The 14,592-nt window shown below is 39.1% G+C and overlaps 1 protein-coding gene and 1 pseudogene across 5 annotated transcripts in view; both read right to left on the reverse strand.

The window, feature by feature from the left end:
• HEATR5A (HEAT repeat containing 5A) overlaps window positions 1-14,592 on the reverse strand; it is a 156,146-nt gene that overhangs the window by 28,167 nt on the left and 113,387 nt on the right. For all 5 annotated transcript variants that reach the window (XM_073010895.1, XM_073010893.1, XM_073010892.1 and 2 more), the window contains 4 exons: window positions 13,627-13,765; window positions 7,797-7,976; window positions 5,267-5,506; window positions 3,193-3,374 (listed from right to left, as the gene is read on the reverse strand). In XM_073010895.1, coding sequence (XP_072866996.1) covers window positions 3,193-3,374; window positions 5,267-5,506; window positions 7,797-7,976; window positions 13,627-13,765 — 741 coding nt within the window. The remainder of the gene's footprint in view (window positions 1-3,192; window positions 3,375-5,266; window positions 5,507-7,796; window positions 7,977-13,626; window positions 13,766-14,592) is intronic.
• On the reverse strand, window positions 2-3,184 carry LOC140710070 (ATP synthase F(0) complex subunit C1, mitochondrial pseudogene; annotated as a pseudogene).

Consider the following 14,592-nt stretch of genomic DNA (forward strand, 5'->3'; position numbering starts at 1 on the left):
ACATATCAAACATCAATAAGTAAGACAGCACAAGTTCTCCCTCTTTTTAGTGTTATTTTAAAATTATTTATCTATAACAGGTATTATGGACAGCTGTTGTTTTGTCTACCCAGCATATCTTCCCCTGTTTTTAGGTAACAACATCCCAATTTTTCCTTTGGGGAATGATCTTCTCTCCCCAACTCTTTTTTTTTGTTTTGAGACAGAATCTTGCCCTGTCGCCCAGGCAGGCTGGAGTGCAGTGGCACAATCTCAGCTCACTACAACCTCCGCCTCCCAGGTTCAAGTGATTCTCCTGCCTCAGTTTCCCAAGTAGCTGGGATTACAGATGCAAGCCACCACAACCAGCTAATTTTGTATTTTTAGTGGAGACGGGGTTTCACTATGTTGGCCAGGCTGGTTGGTCTCCAACTCCTGACCTCAAGTGATCCACCTGCCTCCTCCCAAAGTGCTGGGATTACAGGTGTGCGCCACCATGCCCGGCCTCTCCCAAACTCTTAATCCACATTGTTGGTTTGGAGCTGACAGTGTTGCCTGGCTCCAGGGACTCATGCTGGGACACTAAAGGCTCTCAAGATTTTCACTGGGAGTACTGGGGAAGAAGCACTGTATCTTTCTGAGGCCCTGGGTAGGCTAAGACAGCCATCTTGATTTCACTTAGAGAGAATAAACCTGAAAATAAGTCCACTGTGGAAGAAAGCAGAGACAACTAAGAGAGTCCTATAATAATTTTCCTTTTCTGCTTGAGTTCTAATTGTATTTCTAGCACTTGCAATTGTGAGAGGGCTAAAAATATAACAGAGCTCCTCTTAATTAAGTTGAATTATAATATTTTATTCTAATATAGTTTTTCTTCTTTTTTTTGAGACAAAGTCTCGCTCTTGTCCCTCAGGCTGGAGTGCAATGGCACGATCTCAGCTACTGCAATCTCTGCCTTCTGGGTTCAAGTGATTCTCCTGCCTCAGCCTCCGGAGTAGCTGGGATTACATGAGCCTGCCACCACACCTAGCTCATTTTTGTATTTTTAGTAGAGATGGGGTTTCACCACGTTGGCCAGGCTGGTCTCGAACACCTGATCTCAGGTGATCCGCCCGCCTCGGACTCCAAAGGTGCTGGGATTACAGGCGTAAGCCATTGTGCCCAGCCTCTAACATGATAGTTCCAAGTAACTTTAATCCCTTCATTTTGCTTTGTCCCTAAGCATATGTTGGTATTAGCTGAGCAAAGTGAAAAAGACCACTAATCAACTGATGAACTGCTCTGGACTCCCTAACTGCTAGCCATCAGAAGTTGCTTCTGAATAATAAAGAGAGATCTCCTTGGATGAATGCTGTTAAAGGATTACAAGACAGCTGATGATTTTGTTATCTTCCTTGTTCTTCTTAAATTGTTCAATGGACCAGTCAAATAATCAGTTAAAAATATTACAAAACCAGTAATAGAAATCTGAATCCTTGGGCTGGGCCTGGTGGCTCATGCCTGTAGTCCTAGCACACTGGAGGTGGAAGCAGACAGATCACTTCAGTCCAAGAGTTTGAGACCAGCTTGGGCAACATGGTAAAACTCTGTCTTTACAAAAAAAATACAAAAATTAGCCAAGCATGGTGGCGTGTGGCTGTAGTTACAGCTACTTGAGGTTTCAGTGAGCCAAAATCATGCCACTGCACTCCAGCCTGGGCAACAGCGTAAAACCTTGTCTCAAAAACAACAAAAACTTCACAGACATCTGAATGATTTCCTAGGTCTAGAAAATAAATGAAGGAGTTTATATATATCATGAAAATTAACCTTTATTTATTTATTTATTTAGAGAAATGCTGTGTTTAATGGTAAAGCTTAGCACACCCCAGCACCAGGAATGGCTTGAAGTTGCAGCTGCAGGCACAGGCAGGTGACCCCCACGGAGCCTAACATGATGAAGAGGATGAAGAAGGAGACCATAAAACAGAAGAGAAGAGCCCCATGGCCTCAGACAGGGCAAAGCCCAGAATGGCATAGGAGAAGAGTTGCTGCTTGAGAGACAGATTCCTGGCATAGCCAATAATCAAGATGCCAAACACCGCTCCAATGCCAGCCCCTGAACCAGCCACACCAACTGCAGCTGACCCAGCACCAATAAACTTGGCTGCTGTGTCAATGTCCCGGGAGACAACACTGGCCTGGAACTCCTGTCTGGCCACCTGGAGCGGGGAGTTGCTGTAGGAAGGCTGTTTAGATGAATTTTCTGGGCTATTCAAGAAGGAGGCAGACACAGGCCTGATTAGACCCCTGGTACAACAGCAGATCAGAGCTGGAGAAATGAGTAGTACCCCGGTGGTCTGCATTTTTTCAGTCTCCCAGCTTTAGCCCTTGGTCTCAGTGCTCAGCTTCCTCTACCCCGAAAATTAACCTTTAAAGTTATAAAACACTCATTTTTTTTGTTTTTGTTTTCTTTAATAGGGCTTTTTTTTCCCCCTCTGTGGAGATGGGGGTTTCCCTATGATGCTCAGACTGGACTTGAACTTCTGGGCTCAAGTGATCTTCCTGCCTCAGCCTTCTAAGGAGCTGGGACTACAGGCATACTACTGCGCCCAAAAGACATGTTTTATGTACTTTGCTTTTACTTGAAGCTTTATAAAATATTAACTGAAAGATTTCTTCTTCAAACACATGTACTTTCTATATATGGCTTATACTGGTGATACGTTAGCAGAGATACACACTCATTTATGAAGTGATATCCCAATTTGGTTCATAGACAGATCCTTCCTCCTTTCTTTCTTCCCTCCCTCCCTCTCTTTCTTTTTCTTTCCCCCTTTCTTCTTCTTCTTCTTCTTCTTCTTCTATTTTTTAACTTTCCCATCCTCAGACAGTTTCAGACTTTTTTTTTTTAGACAGGGTCTAGATCTGTCACCCAGGCTGGAGTGCAGTGGCACAATCTCAGCTTACTGCAACCTCCGTCTCCCAGGCTCAAGTGATTCTCCCACCTCAGCCTGAGACTACCGGTGCACGCCACCATGCCAGCTAGTTTTGTATTTTTGGTAGAGATGGGGTTTCGTCATGCTGCCCAGTCTTGAACTCCTGAGCTCAAAGCTACCTACCCGCCTTGGCCTCCTGAAGTGCTGGGATTACAGGCGTGAGCCACTGTGCCTGGCCTCATAGATTTTTTATCTGTGTGTTTAATAATAAAATTCTCTAACAGAAAGTGCTTACATTGGCTTGATACTGTTCCAGAATCACATGACCTGGAAACTCTGGTTCTGGAACAGTTGCAAATCGCCGAATAACAACTAACAGCATTTCAAGGCCAGAAAGACGGAGCTGGTCACTGTGATCTGTGGCAGCCATAAAAGCCATGCGAATTAAATCAGCAAGATGCAGCACCAAAAAGTCATCTATAAGATTAAAAAACATATTGGGAGAAAAAAAGATTAGAAAACATCAAAAAAATGTGCTGGAACTAAGACTTACATTAAGTGATAATTTTTCCTCCTTTAATTTTATAACCTAGACTTTAAGTACCTCTGACTTGAAATACTGTTTTTACTGTTTGTTAAATAGAGACTTTAAAGCTGGATTTAATGTACACTGTAAATACACACAAAAAAACTGTCCCAAAGCTAATAAGTATTTATAGCTACTCAGGGCAGAATTAGCATTTTTTAAGAGTCCTAATAGTATCTTCAATAAAATTTTGTTCAGATTTTATGATAAAAGTACATTAGTTGGTACAGAGGAGACTTTGGGCTTTGATTAATTAAGCAGAAATTTATTCTCTTTATGTCAAGTTGAAGCTAAGACGTAATGTTCCTTTTAAAAAAAGTTGTATGTGGCTCTTTATATGAACTACAATATCTTATTTTTACATATATTGCCAAATATACAAATGATGGGAGTATAAAAAACATTTCTAACTGCAGAAATGATAAATGGGAATTCCTTTAATTCCTACAACACATTGTTTGGTATAATATATCTCCTGTGGAGAGATATAAGAAAATCATTTAACAGAAGAAATCAACATATCTTAGTAAATGCCAACTACAACTTTAACTGAGAGCACAGGAATCAGTAAGTATCTATAGCATGTATGCTTTGCAACTGTAAGTATCTGGCACAGTGCTCTTCACAAGAGACTCAATAAATACATACTTAAAAAATAATTAAACCAGAGATACCTAATTCATACTCAGACTGGCAACAGCAACATTTTGCTTTGTAATTCTTTTGTCTGGTAAAGAACACTTCTAAGGAATTTAGAAATGTGAACTGTGGACAGGTGTGGTGGCTAATGCCTATAATCCCAGCACTTTGGGAGGCTGAGGTAGGAGAGTCACTTAAGCCCAGAAGTTTGAGACCAGCCCAGGAAACATAATAAGATCTCATTTCTACAGAAAAATTAAAAAATTAGATGGGGATGGTGGTATATGCCTGTTGTCCTAGTTACTCGGGAGGCTGGGGTGGGAGGATTGCTTGAGCCTGGAAGATTGAGGTTACAGTGAGCTGTGATCATGCCATTGCACTCCAGCCTGGGTGACAGAGTGAGATGCTGTCTCAAAAAAAAAAAAAAAAAGAACAAATATATATTGTATCTTTGAACATATTAGCTTAAGTGAATTTAAAAAATCAGACATCAAACCATAAAGACAAACATAAATAGGTAAAAATAATACAGCTGAACAGTAAGAGGTGATCAAAATGGTCTTACAATCAGGTTTACTTAACATTGAGAAAAGTTCAAATGTTTTGTAGTTATAACAGATTATAATATCTACGATATTAAAATAATCTATAAGCAAAAACTGGCCCAAGTTACAAACCAGGAAATAATTTTTGAGAACTAGTAAATGTTCATACTAATTCCCAAGAACCAATTATTTTCTATAAACTTAATGCATTGCACATGCTGTGAATACCAATATAAGAAGCTTAACCATTACAAACATATTTAAACATGAAGTGATGTGATCACAGCTCACTACAAGCTCGAACTCCTGAGCTCAAGTGATCCTCCTGCCTCAGCCTCCCGAGTAGCTGGAACTATCAGCACATGCCACCATGCCCCACTAATTAAAAAAAATTTTTAATAGAGACAACATTTCATTATTGCCTAGGCTGGTTTCAAACTCCTGGGCTCAAGTGATCCTCCTGCCTCAGCCTCCCAAAGTGTTGGGATTGTAGGTATGAACCACAGTGTGTGGCTAGTTTCATTTTTAAAATAATAAAACCGTAAGCAGACAGCACTTTTACACATATCATTTGGTGTTTTCATCACTATGTCACTTACTTCTTGAATCTTTTTTTTTCATTTCTTGTGCTAAAGCAATGTCAAAATGTGCACTGCTAGCATTCTCACATTGGTTAATTATCCTACAGACACACTCAGCAGCAAAGACTCTAGTAGCCCATCGAGGATTGGTAAAAGGATGGGATTTTTCGTCATGTCTGGTGGTCAGGACTGAGGCATCATCCCCTTTATCTCCTTCTTCTTCTTGCATTGTATCCACACAAGTTATAGCCGCACAATCTTTTATAAAAGGAGGACATATGTAATTATAATCAACTGAAAGATATATATATCAAAAGGAACACAAAAACGACTCCAAATTCCGACTAGAATTGCTCAATTACCAATTGCTACTGATCAATCATCTTTTTAATAACATCAAATAATTAGGTCTAATAACTACAGACAACTACATTTGTCTAAAGGAGACACTCTAACAACTGTTACAGGTCAAAATGACAAAGCTGTCAAATTATACTCGAAGTAAAAAACAAACACAATAGTAGATACTGAAATAATTATCAATCCCCTGCAGGTAGATGGATGTACTTAAGGAGACTCAAAATTCTCTAGTAGGGCGTGGGGGTGGGATACACTGGGAAGGCTGTTTTAACACTGGAGCCTTGTATGGATTTCAGGAGGTTCCTGAATCCACTGAAATTGTCTGAAAACATTTTTCTTAGGATACACTCATTGCTATCATTACAGTATCAAAATTGTACCGATAGCTGGAGTCACCGAGTAGTGAATTATCTCCTCTACTTATTAACTGTTACATTTACAAACTGTTTAACAACTGAAAATGGAACTAATGCTATGAAACAAACCAAACTGGTTTTCTTGTATTATCCTGTATGTCAATATTTTTTTACATGTTAGAATACCAAAGATGTCACAAATAAAGTTATGGTCAAGTTAACAGAGACTGGAAGGTGTTTTCCTGAGAAGGTATGGAGCCACACAACAGAAGATGAAGATTTAATGGCAAGATAAAATTGAGCGAGCTCAGGGAGCATGAATGCAAAATTTTAAAAAGTGAGACACCAGAAAAATGTAACCAGTCTATCTATGCACACACATATTTTCTTTCTCTTTTTTTTTTTGAGACAAGATCTTGCTCTGTTAGACAATCATGGCTCACTGCACCCTTGAACACCTGGGCTCAGGCGACATTTTCTTTTAAAGAAGTCCTTGTAATTTCTTGAGTAGTGGGGAACAGAAGAGAAAATTAGAAAAATAAAATATGTATAGCGTAATAGTTGAAACAGCCAGTATACATTATTGGAAGAGGGATCAATAAGAATGAAGATAGACAGAGGAGAGAATACAAAACATTCCACGAATTTGATGTTAACTTTTCTCCTATCACACAATTCAGACATGAGAGCTACATTAAATTCTAAGGCTTGGGCAACTGAGTTGGGAGCACTGAAGTATAGTGGAAAGCTTGCAGATTTTAAGTTATGTAGGTGTAGGACTGAATCTGTCTTATGTCCTCAGGCAGGTTACCTCTCCAGGCCTATTTTCTCTTCTATAAAATAGAATAAAATTGCCTATGCATAGGATGGGTTAAAGGCTTAAATCAGATAAATTATGTACAGTTCTTAGAAAAGAACTGGTTTTTTTCTTTTTTCTTCCTCTCATTTATTTTCTCTCTTATCCCAAGGATACGAATTTTACATATTCAAATATACTTTCTCATAAACAATTATCTTGTATTACTAAAGACATTAGGGTAATAACACTGTTTTCTAATACTACTTGAAGTTAACATTATTGTATGTAGTGAAACTGGCTTGCTCAAAATGTCATAACTTTGTGTAATTTTCTCTTATGGTGACTAAGTAATTTCATATGGTGCGAGGGGTGGGGTGGGTATGTATGAATGTATGTATGTATGTAGAGACATGGTTTTACTTTATTGCCCAGGCTGGAGTGCAGTGGTATGATCTTGGCTCACTGCAACCTCTGCCTCTTGGGCTCAAGCAATCCTCCCATCTTAGCTTCCTGCGTAGCTGGGACTACAGGTGTGAGCCATCAGGCCCAGCTAATTAAAAAAAAATTTTTTTTTATAGAGATGGTGTTTTTCCACGTTGCCAGGGTGGTCTCAAACTCGTGGACTTGAGCAATCTGTCTCCTCAGCCTCCCAAAGTGCTGGGATTACAGGGGTAAGCCACTGCACCTGGTCTCAAATATATATTGCATGTATGAAAAGAAATGATGGGGACAATATAAATCAAGTCACACCTTTTAGAGCAGAAATAACTCTACTTTTTAGTTTGCTTTATATAGGAAAGTCATCTAAGACAGCCAAAGGGAAAAAGCAGGTTTAAGTATTGGATTTATATTGTTCAAATTAAAGAGAATTCTAAAACACTAGAAATATAATCTTCATTTGAAGAAAAGCAATAATCAGACAATCAGAATCCAGCTAGTTAGACAAGACTGATGAATTCTCAGCGGTAAACAATTTTATGTAAAGTTTTAAATTTCAATTTTATTATTTTAACTGTTAATGACCAATACTTACCAGCTGATGCAGCAAGTACATCTTTACAAAGTTTTAACCACAGGGAGAGTTTTTCCACTGCCATAGATGTAAGCATATAATTTAAAGTCTCTTTGATATCATGGCATAATCTCTCATCTGTCTCTTTGTCTAGTAAGATCAATAATGCCCCCTCAAGGCCGATTTCTCTGATGTTAGCATCTGACAAGAAGAAAATCAACTATCTAAGTAATACAGAAAACAAAACTACCATATCACAAGCTCACACATTCAGTAGTTATTCAAATACTAGATGAAAATATATCTTAAAGAACTAGCCCAAATACTGTGCTTTAATCTAGTGAGATCCATTTTGGTTCACACTTGAATTTTGGGATTATTTATGACTCTATATAGCTGTAATTTATGTAATGTCATTGAAAAAAAGTATTAATATGTTGTTATTAATATGTTTTCTTAATCAGGTAAAAAGTTTTACCCAATAAGTGTCCAATACTTATAAAACTTTTTTTTTTTTCTTTATTTGAGATGGAGTTTCGCTCTTGTTGCCCAGACTGGAGTGCAATGGCACAATCTCGGCTCACTGCAACCTCTGCCTCCCAGGTTCAAGCGGTTCTCCTGCTTCAGCCTCCCTAGTAGCTAGAATTACAGGCACCCACCACCACGCCCAGCTAATTTTTTGTATTTTTAGTAGAGATGGGGTTTCACTACATTGCCCAGGCTGGTCTCGAACTCCTGACCTCAGGCAATCCACCTGTCTCAGCCTCCCAAAGGGCTGGGATTACAGGTCTGAGCCACTGCACCCAGCTCAATACTTATAAATTTTATTCAGTGCTTATTTATTTATTTTTTCCTTTTGAGACAGAGTCTCACTCTGTCACCCAGGATGGAGTGAAGTGGTGTGATCTCAGCTTAACGCAACCTCCGCCTCCCAGGTTGAAGCAGTTCTCGTGTCTCAGCCTCCCGAACAGCTAGGACTACAGGCGCCCACTACCATGCCCTGCTAACTTTTGTATTTTTAGTAGAGACGGGTTTCACCAGTGGTCAGGCTGGTCTTGAACTCCTGACCTCAGGTGATCCGCATACCCAGACCTCCCAAAGTGCTAGGATTACAGGCATGAGCCACCACGCCTGGCCCAGTATAATTATTTTCTAATTTTAAATAAACATAATTAAGTTTTCCTTATTCTGGTATAAAGCTTTAAAATACATTAATGTGAGAGTAAAGCCCAAACAGAAAACAACCACTATATGGAAAACACTGTTTAATTACTACAACTAAGCTATTGGGACTACTGAATAAACACATATCACTATACAATATTCTTACTACAAAGTAATACCTCAAAGGGGAAATACAAGCCTTGATCTAGCATCTACTATTACCTTTAATTCTGAAAATGCCAAAAAAATACATTTTCTCTTGAAGAGTTAACTCATCTAGCATTTATGAAAGTATGTAGATTTGAAAGGTTATATTATTAGTAGGCTATTCTATTTTATTTATTTATTTTTTAGAGACACAGTCTTGCTCTGTCACCCAGGTTGGTGTACAGTGGCACAATCTCACTGCAATCTCTGCCTCCCGAGTTCAAGCAATTCTCCTGCCTCAGCCTCTCCAGTAGCTGGGATTACAGGCATGTGCCACCATGCCCCCCTCAAAAAAAGCTAACTTTTTTTGTATTACTTGTAGAGACGAGGTTTCACCATGTTTGCCAGGCTGGTCTTGAACTCCTGACCTCAGATCCACCTGCCTCAGCCTCCCAAAGTGTTGGGATTATAGGCATGAGCCACTGTGCCTGGCCTTTGTGGGTGTTTTGTTTTGTTGGTATTAGGCTATTTTAAAAGAGAAATTATCTTTCAAAGATCAGAAAGAGGTGATACAAATGTTTCAGATTAGGGATCTAAAAAGATATAATGGCTAAGGTAATGTGAGTCATAACTGGATCTTAGATTTAGGTGGTGGTGAGGAGGTGAGGAATCATAAAGGATATTTTTTTGGATGACTAGGGAAATGTATGTGAGGGCTGTAAATCAAAATTGATTTTCTTAGGTATGTGATCATGTACGGGTGTGTCCTTCACATTAGTCCATTTTCACACTGCTATAAAGACATACCCAAGACTGGGTAATTTATTGAAAAAAGAGGTTTCAGGCCAGGCATGGTGGCTCACACTTGTAATCCCAGCACTTTGGGAGGCTGAGGCAGGTGGATCACTTGAGCCCAGGAGATCAAGACCAGCCTGGGCAACAAAGTGAGACCCCATCTCCACAAAAAACACACAAAAAAATTTAGCTGGGTGAGGTGACATTCATTTGTAGTCCCAGCTACCAAAGAGGCTGAGGTGGAAAGATCACATGAGCCTGGAAAGTAGAGGCTGCAGTGAGCCCAGGTCGTGCCACTGCCCTCTAGCCAGGGCAACAGAGAGAGACCTTGTCTCAAAAAAATAAATAAATAAAAGAATTATGCCAAATCTAGCCTGGATGATAGCATATCTGTTTACAACACAGTTTACTGAATATTTTAAGTCTACTGTTAAGACCTACTGCTCAGGAAAAAAAAAAAAAAGATTATTTTCAAAATATTTCTGCTCACTGACAATGCGCCTAGTCATCCAAGAGCTCTCATGGAGAGGTACAAGGAGATAAACATTGTCATGCCGGTTAACACAATATCCATTCTGCAGATTAAGGAGTCATTTTGACTTTCAAGTTGTCTTATTTAAAAAATACATTGTAAGGCTACAGCTGCCACAGACAGATGGATCTGGGCAAAGTAACTGAAAACCTCCGGAAAGGATTCATCATTCTAGATGGTTTTTGGAGATGGAATCTACTCCTGGTGAAGATGCTGTGAACACTGTTGAAATTACAACAAAGGATTCAGAATATTACGTGAATTTAGTTGATAAAGTGGTAGCAGGTTTGAGAGAATTAATTCCAGTTTTCAAAGTTCTACTCTAAGTAAAATGCTATAAAAAAGCATTGCATGTTACAGAGTAATCTTTCATGAAAGGAAGTCAATGAACATGGCAAACTTCATTGCTGTCTTATTTTAAGAAATTGCCGGCTAGGCGTGGTGGCTCATGCCTGTAGTCCCAGCACTTTGGGAGGCCGAGGCGAGTGGATCACGAGGTCAGGAGATGGAGACCATCCTAGCTAACATGGTGAAACCCCATCTCTACTAAAAATACAAAAAATTAGCCGGGTGTGGTGGCGGGTGCCTGTAGTCCCAGCTACTCGGGAGGCTGAGGCAGGAGAATGGCAGAAACCCGGAGGCAGAGCTTGCACTAGGCCGAGATGGCGCCACTGCACTCTTGCCTGGGAGACAGACCAATACTCTGTCTCAAAAAAAAAAAAGAAAAGAAAAAGAAAATGGCCAAAATTGCCACAGCCACTCCAAACCTTTAGCAACCGCCACCCTGATTAAGCAACCATCAACACTGAAGCAAGACCCTCTACCAGCAAAAATATTATGACTCACTGAAAGCTCAGATGATGGTTAGCATTTTTTAGCAATAAAGAATTTTTAAATTAAGGTATGTACATTGCTTTTTTAGCCATAATGCTATCTCACACTTAGCAGACTACAGTATAGTACAAACATAATTCTGATATGCACTGGAAAACCAAAAAATTCCTGACTTGGTTAATTGCAGGGTCTGGAACCAAACCCACAATACTAGGTATTGTGTATAGGTATGCCTGTATAGCAGCCCAGTCATGCTGATTTATGCAAGTTGAAGCAAAAAATTTGTTTTTGTTTTTGTTAGAGACAAGGTCTCACTATGTTGCTCAGGCTGGCCTTGAATTCCTGGGCTAAAGTGATCTTCTCACCTCAGCCTCTAAGGAAGCTGGGACTACAAGTACATGCCACCACAACTGGCTCGCTCCCTAAACATTTTAATGTAAGAATAAAACTGTTACTTAAAGAACTGTTATTGATAGTAAAATATATTATGGATCTAAAAACTTAAGATACTGAAAAGCTCTGTGAAGTTTATGACTTTCTAAAAGTATGACAGTACTTGGAAAACTATACACACAAATGATTTTTTTTTTTTTTTTTGAGACAGAGTCTCACTCTGGTGCCCAGGCTGGAGTGCAGTGGTGCAATTTTGGCCCACCACAACCTCCCCTTCCTGGGTTCAACCAATTCTTGTGCCCCAGCCTCTCAAGTAGCTGGGACTACAGGCGCATGCCGCCACACACAGCTAATTTTTTATATTTTTAGTAGAGATGGGGTTTCGCCATGTTGGCCAGGCTGGTCTCGAACTCCTGACCTCAGGTGATCTGCCCACCTTGGCCTCCCGAAGTACTGGGATTACAAGTGTGAGCAACTGCGACTGGCCAGAGTGTAAGATAATTACTGTTTTTTTTTTAGAGTCAGTGTTTTGATCTGTTACCCAGGCTGCAGTGTGGTGGCATAATAACTTACAACAACCTCAAACTCCTGGGCTCAAGAATTCTCTTCTCTCAGCCTCCAGATTAATTAGTAGCTGGGACTACAGATGTGTACCATCACACTTGGCTAATTTAAAATTTTTTTTGTAGAGATGAGGTCATGCCATGTTGCCCAGGGTGTTTTTTTAAATACACACACACACACACACACACGAAATATATACACATATGTATAAAATATATATATATTTAAAAATAGAGATGAGGTCTCACTATGTTGACCAGGCTGGTCTTGAACTCCTGGCCTCAAGCTGTCCTCTTATCTTGGCCACCCAAAGTGCTGAGATTACAAGCATGAGCCAGTGTGTCTGGGCCCAGACTGTTTTTGAACTCCTGACCTAAGACAGTCCTCTCGCCTTGGCCTTACAAAGTGCTTAAGATTACAGGTGTGAGCCACCACGCCTGGCCTATTATTACTATTTTTGTAGGCTAGTAGTTTCTTTGAATTCATATGCAAATTCAGGTTATTCATATAATAGTTTTAAAATGAAGTGATATACACTTAAATCCCTACTGGTTAAGAAATCCTTTAATTCAGCTCTAAAATGTAAAAGAAGGGGCATTAAAAACTCTTTAACTTGTAGCAGACGTAACTATAATAAATTTTATGAAAGTGAGATTCTGCGGCAAACAGAGGTATGTGTGATAAATTATTTAAGGGCTAATCACATTTCATTCGACTGCTGCGAAAAAACTTGCTCTAGATCATTGGCTCTCAAACTTTAGTACAGTCATGCATGCCTTAATAGGATTACGTTCTGAAGAATGTGTTGTTAGGCAATTTCATTGTCATGTGAACATCATAGAGTGTACTTACCCAAACCTAGATGGTACAGACTACACACACACAGGCTATCTGGCATAGCCTATTACTCATAGGCTACAAACCCGTAGAACAACTTACTGTACTGGATACTACAGGCAATTATAACACAATGGTAAGCATTTGTGTATCAAGACATAGAAAAAAAAGATATGGTATTATAATCTTATGGGACCACTGTTGTAAATGCAGTCTGTTGTTGACCAAAATGCCATTATGTGGCACACAGCTACACTAACATAGGGACTGTAAAAATATGGATTTAAAAATACAGATTGCCAGGTAATACTCCCAGATTTCTGGTTCAGTAGGTCTGGGATGGGTCCCAATCTGCATTTCTAACAAGTTCCCAGGTGAGGTATACACTGCTGGTTTGAAAACCAGTTTGAGAACCACTGCTCTAAACCAGTAACATCACTGGTTGGAATAACTGTTAGCAATTCTTTCTTGTAGCAGGTTTAAGACACATTAACTTTTAAACTGTTTCAAAACTCATGTATATATGGAAAATTTAAAATAAAAATAATCATTGGACCTGGACATAATCTTGATCAAGAGAATTACCTGGAGTCAACTCTTCTCTGCTATCCTTAGCAAGCACAACAGCATGTTCTGAAACTTCAGCTGCTTCTCTTTGTACAAGCTGACGTAAGCAAGCCAGTACTGCTCTTCTCAGTAACAAGTAGGGGCTATAAAGATTCACCTGAAAAATACCATTTAAGGAATGACAGAGCTAAAATTCTTGTTGGCACTCGGTGAGCCTAATAGATATTCACTGGACCCCTTCCTGATTCTGTCCAGCCCATCAGTGGGCTGGACACAATTTATAAATACATAGGAACTTCTTGAAACTATTCTAGAATATATTTCTGATGATATAACTTAGAAACAGCTTAATAGGTAATATGTGTACTAGATTATGCACTACTCATAAATCTAAGCAAAAGTCTTTTGGCAGTGTCAGAAGGCAGAATTTATATGAGTAAACAGAGTTTTAAGAGAAAAAAAGAACTACAATGGAAAGGATTTTGTTGCAGTTCATACATTTGTGTTCATGCAGATATATTATAATGTTTTATCATTCTCTAAGCAGAAATTTATACAAATCCATACAGGCAATACAGCATATTGGTTAAAATGGAGGTTCTAGTCAAAACGTCTCAATTTGAGTCCTAGATCCATCACTTACTAGCTGTATGACCGTGGGCAAATTATTTAACTCCTCTAGAGTGCCTTAGTTTCCTCATTTGTAACACTACTGCATCTCTCAGGGCTATTGTGACATTAACACAAAGTAACATGCAAAGTGCTTACCACAGTACCTGCCAAATAGTAAATGTTAGTTATTATTAGTGTAGTCTCTTAACAATAATATTTTAATCAGACAACATATAAAGTAAACGCATTTTCCAATAAAGGCAGAAAACATTCACCAAAAATGCTCTCTAGAGACAAGCATTACAGAATACCAAATTTATATATATCAATACATATTCATGTATTGATAGAATACATATATGTACACATCTT

Source organism: Chlorocebus sabaeus, chromosome 24, assembly GCF_047675955.1.
Source record: "Chlorocebus sabaeus isolate Y175 chromosome 24, mChlSab1.0.hap1, whole genome shotgun sequence".
NCBI classification, from domain to species: Eukaryota; Metazoa; Chordata; class Mammalia; order Primates; family Cercopithecidae; genus Chlorocebus; species Chlorocebus sabaeus.